Genomic DNA, 17610 nt, shown 5'->3' on the forward strand with positions numbered 1-17610 from the left:
CATATTATATATAATATAATACACACATATGTGTTTACATATGTACATAAATATATACTATATTAAGTAATGCATTATTTAAAACATATATATGTAATATATTAAATAATATATATTTAAATAATATATTAAATATAATATAGTTATATTGTTATGTTATATTATATTATTATATTTATATATTTATAAATATATATTAATAATATATTTATTATATTTATAAATATATTATATATTATATTTATATAACAGGATTTCCTGTTAAGTTAGGAACATGATTAATTTCCTAATTTGTTGATGATATAAATTAATATACATTAAAGAATATATATTTAAAGAATATATTTAAAATAATATATATATTTTTGCCTAAACCATATATTGGAAACGATCACTCAGGAATCTTTTGGCTGCAAATAACACAAACCCCACCTCAAACTCACTGATTCAAATAAATAACAAGACAAGGAAATATTTTGGTTCATTGAGCTGGGGAAAAAAATGTCCAGGTGTACGGTTGGTTTTGGGAAAACAGAGGCTCACTACATCATTTGATTCTCTGGAGTTCTCTTGACACAGGTATTCTCCGTAGATTGATTTCAACCTCAGGCTGCCTCCTTTCATGGTACAAAAAATACTAGCTGCAGCAATTCGAGACCACTCATGTATCTTTCAAGAGGATAGTGTTAGCACTCTGGCAGTCCCAAATTCTGAGGTCACTCAGATTGCTCATCACTGAATCAGTCACTAATACTTTGCTGAGTGGCTTTAAATTAATCAAGGCTTATCCCTGGAGGTGAGGGTAGAAACGTTGCAAAGAAAAATCGCATGGGAAGTCACTCAAGATACTGGAAGGGAAAAGGGATTATTATGGAGGAAATCAACAAATGTCCAGCACAACAATTTGGCAGTAACCTGAAGACTGGTATTTGAGGATGTGCATCCATGAGAACACTGTGTTCTCTAAAGATGTCAACAAGAGAATGAGCTGAGGTTCAAGAGATACTGATTACCCAAATCTTTACATTCAGGTGGGCTTTCTGTTAACATTAGATTTGCTCTCTAAAAACATAGGTCACGAGAAGCATCTGGGTGGCTCGGTTGGTTAAACGTCCGACTCTTGGTTTCAGCTCAGGTCATGATCTTGTGATTTGTGGATTCAAGCCCTGCATCGGGCTCTGTGCTGACAGTGCAGAGCCTGCTTGGGATTCTCACCCTTTCTCTCTCTCTCTCTCTCTCTCTCTCTCTCTCTCTCTCTCTCTCTCTCTCTCTCTCTCTGCCCCTCCCATGTGTATGTGCTCTTTCTCTCAGTAAAATAAATAAAAAAGCTTTAAGAAAAAGAATTTAGGTCAGAATATTTCCATTTTGTTTATGAAATACATTTTATAGTGTATGAAGTGCTCCTGCATTTGATTTTGATTTTCCATTTTGACCTCCAAACAACTCTGTCGGGGGTGGGGGAGGAACAGGCGTTCCCAATGGAAGTTTAGAGAATGGGGCAGACACTGCTGGTTACCTATCCAATTCCCAGCATACTGTTTTTCTTTACAGAACCTTGATTTTGTTCAGGGCAGCAATTTGCCCTGTTAAAACCACAGCTAAGGATGGACAGTTGGAACAGCTTGGACCCTGGAGGTGTAAGCTAACATTACTGCGTAGGCTTCCTGGAAAAGCTCTTTTTAAAAAAAAAAAATGTTTATTTATTTTTTGAGAGAGAGATCACGAGCAGGGGAGGGGCAGAGAAAGAGGGAGACACAGAATCTAAAGCAGGCTCCAGGCTCCAAACCATCAGCCCAGAGCCCGATGCGGGGCTCGAACCCAAGAACCGTGAGATCATGACCTAAGCCAAAGTCAGATGCTTAACTGACTGAGCCACCCAAGTGCCCCCTGGAAAAAACTCTTTAAAGAGCTCTCCACTCGCTTTTTGCTCTTTGCCCTTCCTCTTCTTCATGCCTGAAACATTGATACAAGGCCAGAGATAGAGACATACTTTGCGGTCATGAAGTGACAAGCATGAAGACAAGGGCCACACGCTGTGAAGCCTAAACTGAAAAAAGGAGCCACTACACTAGTCCTGGTTCTCCTGCTCCCAGGCTGTTATATGAGGGGAATAAAACAAAACAAAACAAAACAAAACAAAAAACACCTTTATTTGGCTAAGCTGCTGTAGAAGGGTTATTACAGGAGCTGAACGTACTCTGGATACAAGAAGCTTTTGCAACCACGTAATGACAGATCAAGGCTTAACTCCAGGCTCTTGATTCCTTGTCCAGCAATATTTCCCATAAACAGCAGTGCCTTCCCAAAAGCAGAATCTGTACTCTGAATACCACACAAACAGGCACGTTAAATTTATGCTTCCTTTCTTAACAAATAGCTTCTTTAAATGATCTGAGTCATAGTTCAAATGGTGAGAAGAGATTCATTGCTTTTCATTGCTTTTGTTTTTGGTTTCTTTAGCTTTTTAACACGTGACACTCAAGCACTTACAAACCCGCTAAAGCAAGAATGCCTTGGCTACAGTAAAGGAAACCCATCATTTGACCAAAATTTCTTTCAAAGTTGCCTAAAGGAGAATTGGCCATCTTCCCAAATCTCACCATGGTTGAATTTTCTTCCTGGACCTTCTCATGAACTCAGGTATTAAAAGACAAAAGAGGAGCAGGAACTTGGAAATCACCACTCTGTCCTAACAACAAGTAGAATTCAAGAACTCCTCTTGGAACACGTTAAGATAGGGAAGCACACAGGGCAAACCACTGTCCCCCAGATTAGAGAGATGGACGGATGGCTTCCCTGAGCAGGGACTTACCAGCAGCAACTGCTGTAGGAAGCAGTGCTGGGGTAGGAAAACTTGAACTGTAATTTCTGAATTGCTGGAATTTCTGTGGGGACAACTCTGAGAGTTAAAAGCTCTGGGGGTACCTAGTCAAAAGGGAGCTCTCCCAATACTGTGAGATTTACTTGCAGGACATCTACCAGATTCCCACAGTAAATATCAGAGAAAAATCCCCTCCAGCTTCCAGAATGCAGAGGGCGGAAGGAACCATTTTGAAATATGCCAGAGCACTCTGTTCTTTTTCTTTTTTTAATTTATTTATTATTTATTTTGAGAGAGCAGGTTGGGGAGGGGCAGAGAGAGAATCCCAAGCAGGCTCCGAACTGTCAGTGCAGAACCCGATGCAGGGCTTGAACTCACAAACCGTAAGATCATGACCTGAGCTGAGGTTTGACTGAACCACCCAGGCGTCCCAGAGCACTCTGTTCTTAGCAAGGCCCACCCTCTGGGTAAACTAGTTAATGAGAGCCTAACCTGCTAGAGTATTATGAGAACCTAACTGACATGGGAAAGGGAAATACTGAAACCAGTCTCCTCTAGCCTTCAATGTGGGAGAAAGCAAATACTGAACTTCAGTCCACTCCAGCCATCCTGAGAAAAGGGGGAGAAAAAAACTGCAACACTGTGATGGTCACAGTCCAGAGGCACAGGCTTGCTAAAAGGCTGATCACAGATTGCATAAAACACCTCCTCTCTCTGAGAACCTCACCACCACATTACTAAAGATCTATTTATAGCAGTTCCTTTCACCTGGTACATTGTATCTAGCTAGCAGGAAAAATTTACAAAGCATACCAAAAGAAAAAGCGCGCACACACACACACACACACACACAAACTTGAAGAGACAGAGCAAGCATCAGTACCAGTCAAGGCTGGGAAGCTGGAATTAAAAGACAACAGAGCTCTCACAAAAGGTTGAAATAATTTACTGAGCCAAAAGTCAAGGAAGAATCATACCCAAAGATCAATTCCAGAGGGATTAAGGACTTAGCTGTAAAAAAAAAAAAAAAAAGTTATAACGTGGAAGAAAATATAGAACATCTTTCAGATCTCCAAATGGGAAAAGGGTTCTTAAGGCACAAAACTGTTTATTGCAGAAGGAAAGATTGATAAATGTTCCCTACTATAATATTAAGATCTTTGTTTATCAAAAAGTACAATAAAGAGGGACACGTGGGTGGCTCAATTGGTTGAACATCCAACTCTCGATTCAGCTCAGGTCATGATCCCAGTGTTGTGGGATCAAGTCCTGCATTGGGCTCCATGCTAAGTGTGGACTCTGCTTAGGAGTCTCTCTCACTCTCTCCCTCTTCCCCTCTCCCCCGTTCATGCATTCTCTCTCTCTCTCTCTCTCTCTCTCTCTCTCTCTCTCTCTCTCCCTCCCTCCCTCCCTCCCTCTAAAAAACAAAAACAAAAAAAGTATGATAAAGAAAGCAAAAAACTTGCCAACATCTGCCACAAGTTTGCAGCAAGTAAAATCAACAAAAGGCCAGTTTTTAGATTATATAAAGAAATGTTACAAATCAGTAAAAGACAACCTAATAGAAAAATGAGCAAAAGATCTGACACATTGTCACAGAAGAGAAAAACAAGAATGGTAAGTGTACATATAAAAAGACAAGCAACCTCATTTGTAATCAAGAAAATGCAAATTTAGCTGATGGTGGGTGTATTAGTTGATATAAGCCTCTCAAACAATTTAACCTTAACTCATGAAGTTGAATACTTTCCGTGCCCTCCAACTGAGCAAACACACTCCTACCTATATTCTCTAGAGAAATTCTTGCGTAGCAGCACTGGAAAACAGGCACAAAATGTTTATAACGCCTTTCTTAAAAAAAAAAAAAAGCTATATTTAACACAAATGCCCACCAACAGGTAAAGAAATAAACTGAGTTACATACATATAATGAAATATTAGACAACAAGGAAAATGAATAAATCATAGCTACAGGCAACAACTTGGGTGAACTGTAAAAGCACAAAGAATGAAAAAAAGCAAGTATTGGTGACTTGTTTTTATAAATAAAACCCAAGAAGAGCACATACAAACAATATTTTTGTTTAGGTAAGCCTACATCTAATACATTTTTATAGTTACATTTCATTTTATCACACGTGAAGATCTGTGTAACCAGCAATGCAATCAAGGTACAGAACTATTTATCACCACACAGAACAACATCCTACTACCATTTACAGCCACACCCATCCTCTCAGCTCCCACCCCTTATCCCTCGAAACCACAAACTTGTTCTCCATCTTTCTAATTTTGTTATGTCTAGAATGTTAATAAGTGGAAACGTATAATATATGACCTTTTGATGTTGGGTTTTTTAATTCAGCATATTGCTGAATTGAGATCCCAGGCACTGCCTGTATTCAAGTTGTTATTTGTATCAATAGTTGGCTCCATTTTATGGCTGAACAGTATCTCACCGTTTGCATGTATATTTAACCACTATGTACATTTAACCACTATTTATATTTATGTATATTTAACCACTATGTATATTTAACCACTATTGTAGGACGTGTTGGTTGTTTTCAGCTTTTGGCTTATTACAAATAAAGCTGTTGGGAAAAATTGTCTATAAGTTTTTCTGCGGACGTAAGTTGTTTCTCTGGGATAAATGCCCAGGAGAGTGACTGCTGGGTCTTATGATTCAGTTTAGGTTTAGTTTTTAAGAAACTGCCAAGCTATTTTCCAGAGTGGCTGTACCATTTTAACCACCATCAATGAATAAGAGATTCAATTTTGCCACATCTTTGCCAGCATTTGGCATTATCACTATTTCAGGCTATTTTACTAGATGTGTAGTGATATTTCACTATGGTCTTCATTTGCATTTCCCTAATACCTAGTAATGTTGAACATCTTCAAGTGCTTATCTGCCATCTATACGTCCTTTTCAGTGAAATGTCTCTTTCTATCTTTTGCCCATTCTCTAATAGAACTGTTTCTTTTTTAACTAAGTTTCGAATTCTTTATATAGCCTAGATTTAAGTCCTTTGTTAGGTACATGTTTTGTAAGTTTTTTTCTCTCCATCTATAGCTTGTCTTTTCATATTCTTAACAGAGTCCATCATAGAGCAAACATTTTTAATTTGGATGAATTTAAATTTATTTTTTTTTCTTTTAGAAATTATGCCTTTAGTGCCATGTTTAAGGACTTCACACAGCCAAAAGTCCTGAATATTTTCACCCATGTTTTCTTCTAAAATTTTTATAGTTTAATATTTTATATTTAAAATTGTTTAAGTTTATTTATTTAGAGAGAGACAGAGACAGCATAAACGGGGGAGAGTCAGAGATAGAGGGAGAAGATAAAGAATCCCAAGCAGGCTCTGCACCATCAGCACAGAGCCCAATGTGGGGCTTGAACTCACAAAACTGTGAGATCATGACCTGAGCCAAAACAGAGAGTCAGACACTTAACCGACTGAGCCACTCAGGCTCCCCTATATTTTATATTTAAATGTATGATCCAATTGGAGTTAAGCTGTGGGGTTTTTAGGTTGAGGTTATCCAGTTGCTCCAGCACTAATGCTGAAAAGAATATCTTATCTCCATTGAATTGCTGTTACATACTTCTCAAAAATCAGTTGGCTACATTTATATGTGACTACTTACAGGTCTTCCATTGATCTATGCGTCCATCCCTCCCTCTGCTATTTCCACAGTCCTCATTATTGTAGCTATGTAAGTCTTGAAATCAAGTAGAGTGATTCCTCCCATTTTATTCTTTTTCAAAACTGGTTTAGACATTCTAGTTCCTTTCCCTTTTTGTATAAAGTTTTATTTTATTTTGTTTTTTCATTTTTATCAAGTTTAAACATTTTTATCCCAGTATAATTAACATACAGTGTTATGTTAGTTTCAGGTGTACAATATAGTGATTCAACAATGCTATACATAGTGCTCATCATGATAAGCACTATTTCTCCATCATCTATTTCTCCCTTCCCCCCCCCATCCATCTCCCCTCTACTAACCTTCTGTTTATTCTCTATAGTTAACAGTCTGTTTCTTGGTTTCTCTCTCTCTCTCTCTCTCTCTCTCTCTCTTAAACTTATTTATTTATTTCGAGAGAGAGAGCAGGGAAGAGGCAGAGAGACAGGGAGAGAGAAAATCCCAATCAGGCTCCCTTGGTGTCAGCAAGAAGCCAGATGCTTAACCAACTAAGCCATCCAGGCACCCCATCTCTCTTTTTTCCCTTTGTTCATTTGTTTTATTTCTTTAATTCCACATAAGAGTGAAATCATATGGTATTTGTCTTTCTCTGACTGATTTTATTTCACTTAGCATTATACTCTGTAGATCCATCCACATTGTTGCAAATGGCAAGATTTCATTCCTTTTTATGGCTGAATAATATTCCGTGTGTGTGTGTGTGTGTGTGTGTGTGTGTGTGTGTGTGTGTGTGTACCACATCTTCTTTATCCATTCATCTATTGATAGACATTTGGGCTGCTTCCATAATTTGGCTATTGTAAAAACTGTTGCAGTAAACATGAGGGTGCATATATCTCTTTGAATTAGTGTTTTTTTATTCATTGGGTAAATACCCCGTAGTGCGATTGCTGGATTGTAGGTAGTTCTGTTTTTAACTTTTTTTTTGAGGAAACTTCATACTGTTTTCCACAGTGGATGTACCAGTTTGCCTCCCCGCAAAAAGTGCACAAGGATTCCTTTTTCTCCACGTCCTTGCTAACACTTGTTTCTTGTGTTGTTCATTTTAGCCATTCTGGCAGGTGTGAGGTGACACTGTAGTTTTGACTTGCATTTCCCTGATGATGAGTGACATTGAGTATCTTTTCATATGTCCATTGGCCATTTATATGTCTCCTTTTTGTGTAAATTTTTAGAGTAATCTTGTCTATATTTATAAAAATCTTTTCTGGAATTTTTGTAAGAATTTCATTAAACCTAAACATCAATTTGGGGAGAGTTGACATATCCACTATTTGAATCTTCCAATCCATGAATTAGATTCATAGTATGGCTCTTCATTTATTTAGATCTTCTCATTTGATTTCTTTCATCAGCATTTTGTAGTTTTCAGCATACAAATCCTACATGTTATGTTAGATTTACATATAAGTTTCATATGTTTTTGAGCTATCATAAGTGATATTGTACATTTAATTCCAGTACCCATGTATACATTGCTAGTATATAGAAATACAGTTGATTTTTGTTTCTTTTATACCCTTCAACTTAGCTGAACTTACCTATTAGTTCTAGTGTTTTGTAGATTCCACTGGATTTTTCTCATGCCATCTGCAAACAGAAACAATTTTATTTCTACCTTCTGATCTGTATGCCTTTTATTTTCTCTTCTTAGTTTATTGTACTGTGTAGAACTCCCAGTAGTATGTTGAATAGTTGTAATGACAAAGAACATCCTTGTCTTGTTCCTGATATTATGGGGAAAGAATTCAGTCTTTCACTATTAAATATGCTGTTAGCTGCAGGTGTTTGATAGATATTATGAAATCAATTTTAGGAAGTTCCCTCCTATTCCTATTTTTGAGAGTTTTTTGTTAATCATGAATGGGGGTTGAACTTTGTCAAATACTTTTTCTGCTTCCATTAGCATGATTGTGATTTTTTTCTTTAGATTGTTTATACGGTGGGTTATACTGCTTGATTTTCAAATATTGAATGAGTCTTACATCCCTAAAATAAACTCCACCTGGTCAAAGTATATAATTATTTTTATATAATTATTTTTATACATAGCTGAATGCTATTTGCTATTTGTTAAGGAATTTTGCATTTATCTTCATGAGAGCCATTAGTCTCTAGTTTTCTTACATTGTCTTTTTGTAGTTTTGGTATCAGAATAGCTTCATAAGATGAAGCTTTTCTATTTTCTGGAAGAGAGTGATAGGATTGATGTAATTCTTTAAATATTTGGTAGAATTTTCCACTGAAACCAACTGGATCTGGAATTTTCTGTTTTGGAAGGACTTGATGAATTGGATTTGTTTCCCAAAAAGCACAAGCTACCACAACCCACACAACAAATACCAATAATTTGAATAGCCTTATACCTAAGAAAATTTAATTAGTAATCTGGAAACTTCCTTCCAAAACAGAAAATGTGTAGGGTTGTTTGAAGTATTCCTTTATTTTTCTTTTGATGCCTGCACATCTATAGTGATGGTTAGTCTTTTTGATTCCAGATACTGGTAATGTGTGTCTTCTCTCTGTCAGGGTTGTTGAAGGCTTATCAATGTTGTTGATCTTTTCAAAGAATCAGTTTGGGCTTTAATCTATTCTCCCTATTGTTGGTCTCTTTTCAATTTTATTGGTTTTCGTTCTTCATTATTCTTTCTTATGTCTGCTTTGAGTTCATTTGCTCCTTTTTACAAATTAAAAAAAAAAACTAGTTTCTGGGAGCACCTGGGTGGTTCACTCAGTTAAGCATCTGACTTCAGCTCAGGTCACAATCTCACGGTTGGTGGATTTGAGCCCTGAGTCGGGCTCTGTGTTAACAGCTCAGAGCCTGCAGCCTGCTTTGGATTCTGTCTTTCCCTCTCTCTCTCTGCCCCTTCCTCACTTCTGTTCTCTCTCTCTCTCAAAAATAAATAAATAAACTTAAAAAATAGTTTCTAGAGATGAGAATTGCAATTATTAACTTGAGACTTCTCCTCTTTCCTAACATACTTAGTGCTATAAAATTCTCTCTCAGAACTGCGTTAGCTGAGCCTCACAAATTTTGTTATGTTGTATTTTCATTTTCATTTACTTCAATGTATTTTTAAAAATTCCCTTAAGAATTCCTCTTTGACCCACAGATGTTTTAGAAGTTTGTTGTTTCAGTTCTAAGTATTTAGAGATTTTCCGGTAATGTTTCCATTATTGATTCCTGGTCTGATTCCGCTGTAGTCAGAGAATACACTGTATGATTTCGATTCTTCAAATTTGTTGAGGTTTGTTTTATGGATTATGGCCTATCCTGGCATATATTTTGTGGCACTTGAAAAGAATGTCTTTTCCCCTGTTGCCGGGCGGACTATAAACATAAATCAGACCTGCTTGACTGATTATGTTGCTGTGTTCTCTGTACTGGCTGGTTTTCCATCTAGTTGTTCTATGAATTGTTAAAAAAAGGTGTGTTGAGGTTTCCAACTCTAACTATAGAGTTGTCTATTCTTTCAGTTATCAGCTTTTGTTTCACATATTTTGCTCTGTTTGGTCCATATTTAGGATTTGTGTGCAAAATATTATGTTTGCTATGTCTCTTTGGTAGATTGACCCTTTTATCATTATGTAATGTCCCTCTGTCCCTGGTCTTTTTTTTTTTTTCTTTTTTGCTCAGAAGTCTTCTTTATCTGATCTTAATATAACCATTCTTGCTTGCTTCTGATTAATGTTTGTATGATATATCTTTTTTCTATCTTTTTACTTTCACTCTCCTATATTGATATATTTGAAGGTAGTTTCTTGTAGACAGCATCTAGTTGGGTCATTTTTTTTTTTTTTTAATTTTTAAGTAAGCTCTATGCCCAATGTGGGGCTTGAACTCACAACCCTGAGATCAAGAGTCGAATGCTCTACCAACTGAGCCAGCCAAGCACCCAAGCTGGGTCATTTTTTTAAATCTATTGTGTCAACTGCTTTCTTATAATTTGTATACTTAGGCCATTTACATTTAATGTAATTACTGACATGCTTGGGTTATGGTCTGCCATTTTACTTTTTGTTTCCTGTTTGTTCTTTATTTTCCCTTTGTTTTCATTTTCCAGCCTTATTGTGGATACTGGAACATTTCTTAGAATTCCATTTTTATTTATAGTTTTTTTAGTATATCTCTTTGTATGGCTTTTTAATGGTTGTTCTCCATATTACCCTAAATATATGTAACTTGTCAGAATCTATTATTTTTTTCATTTATTTTTTTATTTAATTTTTTAATGTTTATTTGTTTTTGAGAGAGACAGAGAGACAGAGCATGAGTGATAGAATGCAGAGAGAGAAGGAGACACACAATGTGAAGTAGGGTTCCAGGCTCTGAGCTGTCAACACAGAGCCCAAGGCAGGGCTCAAAGTCACAAACTGTGAGATCATGACTTGAGTCAAAGTTGGACACTTAACAGACTGAGCCACCCAGGCACCCTGTGAGCCTATTGTTTTTAATGTTATACCAGTGCAATTAGATTCCTTAACTCCCTTTACATCATTTTACTCTCCCTCATTTATAAAATAACTTTCTTTTTTTTAAAGTTTATTTATTTGAGAGAGAGAGAATGTGCATGAGTGGATGTGGGGGAGGGGCAGAGAGAGAGAATCCCAAACAAGCTTTGCACTGTCAGTGCAGAGCCCAACTTGAGGCTCGAACTCTCGAATTGTGATATCATGACCTGAGCTGAAAGCAAGAGTCGATACTTAACTGACTGAGCCACCCAGGCACCCCTAAAAAATAACTTTCTTAAACATTTCTTCTACTACACTCACATCAGTGTTAAAATTTTTGTTTCAATCATCTAATTTAGAAAACTAAGAGGAGAAGGAAGCTTATTGTATTTATCCCTATTTTTACTCTTTGTTTTATTCTTTCTTCCATACTGATGTTCCCTCTTCTATCATTCCCTTTTTGTTTAGAGAAATTTCCTTTAGCTATTTTTTTAAGATGAGCCTGCTGGTAACACATTACTAGGTATTCCTTCAGCTGAAAATGTCTTTATTTCCCCTTCATTCCTGAAGGATGTTTTCATTGCTTGGGTTGACAGTTCCTTCAACATTTGAAAATATTCTGCCACTTACTTCTGGCCTCTATGGTTTCTGATGAGGAATTCACTATCTAATTGTTTCTCCTTATAGATAAGGTCTCATTTCACTCTTGCTGCTTTCAAATCTTTTCTTTGACTTTATTTTTCAGAACTTTGACTAAGATGTATCTTAGTGTGGATTTTTTTAGGTTAATCCTGTTTGGGGTTTTACTCAACTTCTTGAAACTATAGGTCTGTGTCTTTTACCAAGTTTGGAAGACTTTCAGCAATTGTTTCTTCAAATACTTTTTTGGTCTCATCTTTTTCTTTCCTTCTAGCATGCCGATGATACACATGGTATACAATTTTTATATCCCTTTGGGTCCCCTGAGGCCCTATCTCCCCCCCCCCCCCACCCCCCAAGTTTGATTCCATTTTCTCTGTTGTTCACATTGGGTAATTTATTTTTTTTTTTAATTTTTATCTATTTTTGAGACAGAGAGAGAGAGAGAGAGGTGGAGAGGCAGAGAGACAGGGAGATACAGAATCCAAAGCAGGCTCCAGGCTCTGAGCTGTCAGCACAGAGCCCAATGCAGGGCTTGAACCCAGGAACTGTGAGATCATAACCTGAGCCAAAGTCAGAGGCTTAACCTACTGAGCCACCCATGTGCCTCAGATTGGGTACTTTCTATTATTTTATCTGTAAGTACACTGATTCTTTCCTTTGTTTCTTGTATTCTACTGTTGAACCCACTCATTAAACACTTTTTACTTCATTTATTATATTTTTCAATTTCTAGGAAACTGAAAAACATAGAAAAATTTAAAAAGAACACAAAAATCAAGCCAAAACATTTTTTTTTTTTGATGTTGCAAAGGGAAGCAACTCTTTTCTGCTTCCTAGGAAATGAATACATTGATGGGGAGACAAGGGGTTGAATGACCATGCAGACTGATACGACTCGCACTTGGAAAGGTCTTGCTTTCATTCAACATCTCTCTCTAGAACATGTCCTGGGAGTTCCTCTCCAGAAAAATGTGGCTGTTCTGGGCATAACTGACTCCCAGAGACAGGGCAGGCAGTTGGGGCAGGAACAAGCAATGTTTTACCATTAAGCTGTGAAATACTACAGTACTGGGTGCTACAGAGCTTTCTTCCTCTGGCCTTTTCTTTTCTGTTTTTATGTATATATGTATGTATGTATGTATGTATGTATATTTCAGAGAAAGAGAGCTTGAACAGAGGGGAGAGAACTGGAGAGGGAGAGAGAGAGGGAGAGGGAGAGGGAGAAGGAGAGGGAGAGAGGGAGAGAGGGAGAGAGAGGGAGAGAGAGGGAGAGAGAGGGAGAGAGAGGGAGAGAGAGGGAGAGAGAGGGAGAGAGAGGGAGAGAGAGGGAGAGAGAGGGAGAGAGAGGGAGGGAGAGAGGGAGGGAGAGAGGGAGGGAGAGAGGGAGGGAGGGGGAGGGAGAGAGGGAGGGAGGGAGGGAGGGAGGGAGGGAGAGAGAGAGAGAGAGAGAAGATCCCAAGCAGGCTCCATACTCAGCACAGAGCCCAACACTGGGATCATGACCTGAACTGAAGTCAAGAGTCCATCACTCAACCAACTGAGCCACCAGGTGCCCCTTCTAGCTTTTTCAATCCCACCTCACCACTTCCTATTTTAACCCTTCTGCTCCCTCAGATCCTTTAATCTTTGCATGTATTTTTATGCTTTTCTCTCCTCTGGCATCACCTTCCTCTGGCATCCTGCTTGTTCACCTGGTCGCCAACCCTTTTTGTGTGTATTATGGCATTTTGTTCATGTGTTGCTTCTCTGACCCAGCTCCTTGACTGGGGCTCTTGACCTGGCTAAATACCACCGACACATTTTAATGGGTTCAGTTTCAACAATGCTTATGTTGCTCTCCAAAGCTAATGGAATACAGATCTTTCTTTCTTCTCTTCAAGGTGGGGGTGAGGGAGACTGATTTGCAAGCCTCCTCTCTCTAGGAGATGTTTCTATGTGATCACCAGCTGCTTCTTGTACACGTTTCTTCCATACCAAACCCAGTACGTGGAGGCAGGAAGAGAAATGGGTAGGAGGACAAATTAACACTGAAAAGCTTGATAAATACTAACAGCAAATACTAAAAATAACTAGGCAGAAGTAGTCTACTTTTAGGAATTTCATTTGTGCCTTTGTGCTGGGGGCGAGGAGGAGGGAGAGAGAGGGCTGTGGAAAAGGGACTGGAAATGTTAATGTTCTCTGGAGGTGGAGGCACTAAGAATTCCCCAGGCAGGCAGCACCACCCCACCCCCTCCCTGAAATAACTCTTTCTCAGCTTTCTCAGGCTTCCACAGCTCTGCAAATGGCTCCCTCCTTGTGCTGCAAATGGCATGCCTGTTTTTGACAGCAGAGAGGAAAAGCAGCTAAGAGACTCCAGGCTGCTTTGCTCCTCCACTTCACCTTCTCACTATTGTAGAATAGCCTGGCCATCTTTTGACCTCAGTCCCAGAGAGCAGAGGGTAGTTGGGAACAGTGCGTGCCACCTGTATGTCTCTGAGTGTCTGGTGTGCTGGGTGTGACATGGCAAAGCTATTAATCCCACATGACACAATCTGCATGGTAGATCTCACAGAGTAGGAGTTCCACATGTCCCCCATAAAGGCTTCTGCTGGATACTCCTACTGCCCCCTTCTAAGATTGGAGACACAGATAAACAATCCTGATCCTTTCATGGCCAGGATCTCCTGGTCTAATAAAATGGAGGAAAGTGAGTCTGTTCAATTCTGTTTCTGTCATTTTCCCCTCCTTGGTGAGAAATTCAATTACACTACGAATTAATATGGATCACTAGCGCTGAAGGAAGATACAACACGAGGAAAATAAATGGTTCCCACTTAGATGAGTTACATGCACTTTTGAGCTCTTCATCATATCTGTCCCATGCAAGCAGCAGAGAGGGAGTATCTTGAGCCTGAGTCTTCCCCTCCTGCTCCCCTAATCCCTTCTCCATAACATGTACTTGATAACACAGAGAGCAAAAAGAAATAAAAGCCTTCCTTCTTCTTCCCTACTTCCAAAATCTCCACATCTTTATCTCCCCGTCCTTCTTTCATGGCTTGGATGAAGAGGGAGCATCCTCCATGCAAAGGTTAATCCCTCCATTTACATCCTGATTCTCCCCCTCCAGCATCATCCACAACTCACTCCATCCCTTAATCCCATCACCCCTCTTACATCCTCAGGATGCCACTACCCTGGGCTCCTCAGAGGCTGGCAAACAGCCTCGGCCTCTCTAATCCTGAAAACCCGCCTTCCATTTTGTTATTCTTTACCATCTCATATCTCTCCTTCTGTTCTCCATCACAACTCCTAAAAGAGAGATCTACGCAGATTACTTCCATCTCCCTTACTTTATTTACTCCTTAACTCGTTGCAACCAGACCCCCATCTGCTTTCTCTAAGGTCCCTAATGATTTCCACGTAGCCAAAAGCAATGGGCTTGACCTTTCTGTTCAGCACTCTGCCTTTGGATTCCATGATAGTACAATATCCTAGCTTTCCTGGTCCTATCTGTCTCTCCCTAGGCTCTTCTACCATCTTTTCCTCTTCTGACCATCCCATAATTATGGGCAATCCCCACAGGCAAAGACTGCTAGATTTAGCAAACAAAAATACAGAATACCCAGTTAAATTTGAATTTCAAATCAACAACGTATATATATTTTTGAGTGGAAGTGTACCTAAATACTGCAAGGAACATTCTTATACTAAAATATGATTCTTCGTTGATCTGAAATTCAATCTTAACTGAACATCTTGTATTTTATCTGGCAATTCTACCATAGTTGTTTCTTCAATGCTCATCTCTTCTAACTTCCTCCCTTATGAGGTTTTTGATGCTCAGGCTTCAATGATTACCTTTTATCAGGTAACTTCTAAAATTTCATCTGCAGCAGTTTCCCCTCTCTCCCTCCCTCTCCCTCTCCCTCTCCCTCTGCCTCTTCCTCTCCCTTTTCCTCTCTCCCTCTCGCATGCATTCCTCTGTTCTCTCCTGGGCATTTTATAGTATATTCAATTTATTTTATATAAAGTCAAACTTATTATTTTTGACCCCAAAACCTTTTCTACCTGGCTTCTCTATTTCTACTAATACCTCCTCCACCCTCCCAGCCACCTCAATTACAAATCCAGCAGTACTCCCTAGTCAAGTGGCTGAATATTGGTTAATGTTACTACTCTCACTGGCATCATCAGATCTTTCTTCCCATTAACATGGATACTGCTAATAGAGGCCCCTGTCATCTCTATAGGACTTATATAAACCATACTAGGCTAGTGAAATCATCTTCTGATTAGTCCCCCTACTTCTATTCTCATTCACCTTCCACTCTTCCACACTCAGTTCATATCCTAATTAAAGCACAGGTGTGGCTATGCCATTTCCTTGATCAAGGAAGCTTCTAGTGGCTCCTGGTTAAAATTCAAACTCCCTAGCCAGCATTCAGGGCCTCCCATAAGTTGATTTTTCTCCTCTTAGTCTCCCTGTCATCTCCTCTATGCACCCCAAACCTCAGACACATCAGAACACCATGTCTGGGGGTTTCCTATCTCTGCTCACACTCAAACTTAGAAGTAGACTACTTTGAGCATGACTCTTACAATTTCTGCATAAATGGGTGTTCACTAAATCCTGTTGAATTTGTGAAATCAGCTCTAAGTTATCCATATTAACAGAAATTAAGTAATTAAATCCACAAACCATATATGTGATAAAACAAATGAATTCACTTTTCTGCAAACCCATTTTTTTCTTTCTACCAATTAGGGGCAATGTCAAAGCTTGTATAAACATCTCATGCCTTGTGATGTCAAGTCACAACTGGACTCTGATAGAGGACCTGCAGGGGCACAGACAGACAGAGATCTCACCTATTCTCTGCTGCCTCTCTTGACTTACTTTTTGAACTCTGATACCTTCTCAATATCCCCCAGTTCTTACAAATGAAAGGTAATATTCTCTGTAAATGTGCTTGAATTCTCTGTTACATAAATTTCCAAATGACAGTATATTCTAAACTGTCGCCAACCCCACATACTGATCCAAAAACATCTGAGTGCTTTGATAAGCTGAATCAGAGGTCTACATCAGACCAGACAGTAAAGGTTTTCAGCTTTGCAAACCACATGGTCCCTTTTGCAACTACTCAACTCAGCCATTGTGTCCCCAAAGCAGCCACAGACAACACAAAAACAAATGAGCAGGTCTGTGTGCCAATAAAACTTTTCCTACAAAAACAGGCAGCTGGACTGTGGGTCATTGTTGGCTGACCTTCTGACCTCAACTAAGTTCCTGATGAACCATTTACTTCACGTTTTCTTTCCTAAGTATATCTCACTATGATAGTCACTTGATTAGAAAGAAGGCTGGAATTTCATCTGATATAGTCTTTTCTTTTTTCACAAAATTATACTTAAACCAAAGCCAGGACCCCAGAATGGGTGAGGGGAAACAGGAAGTGGGGTCCTAAAGCCCGCTCTGGAACTCTCCTCCCAGCTGAGTAGACACCACCCCAGGGTGGCGGCAAGATGAGGCTAATGGAATGGGTAGCACACTCTCCTTGGGCACAAATCTTACAAAGACACCAAAAAACTCAGCAATCAAAATAAATAATACTTTAATGCAATATTTTTGAAAATCAAAAACATCTACAATAAACAAAATATCAACGGTTTACATAAAGACAGGATTACAATTACTGATTTTTTTCTTTTGTCTCAGGCTCTAATATGACTGTGCACAACACTGTTTCTGATCTTATCTTTATGTAAAATGTTGATAGTGTGTTCATCATGATTTTTTGCATGAATTTTAATTTAAAAAATATTGTATTTAACATTATTTACCTTGATTATGGAGTTCTACAGTGCCCGCTTCAATTTTGTGCCAAAGGGAGTGCCCCATTCACCTCCCTCCCCACCCCTTCAAATCAAGCCCATGTCACCTTTTGCACTATCAGAATCCATGACCATTTTAGAGAATGATAGACATCTCTTTAATCTTA

General features: G+C 38.7%; 1 protein-coding gene across 5 annotated transcripts in view; it reads right to left on the minus strand.

The window, feature by feature from the left end:
• Window positions 1-17610, minus strand: part of NCALD (neurocalcin delta) — a 404491-nt gene that overhangs the window by 162531 nt on the left and 224350 nt on the right. For 2 of the 5 annotated variants that reach the window (XM_045049528.1, XM_045049530.1), the window contains one exon: window positions 8077-8125. The exons of the other annotated variants lie outside the window; for them this stretch is intronic. Coding sequence is in view for 1 of the 2 variants with exons in the window: in XM_045049530.1 (XP_044905465.1) it covers window positions 8077-8125 (49 nt within the window). In the remaining variant the exon portion in view is untranslated. The remainder of the gene's footprint in view (window positions 1-8076; window positions 8126-17610) is intronic. 5 annotated transcript variants of the gene reach the window in all.

This window comes from Felis catus, chromosome F2, assembly GCF_018350175.1.
Source record: "Felis catus isolate Fca126 chromosome F2, F.catus_Fca126_mat1.0, whole genome shotgun sequence".
Taxonomy (NCBI): domain Eukaryota; kingdom Metazoa; phylum Chordata; class Mammalia; order Carnivora; family Felidae; genus Felis; species Felis catus.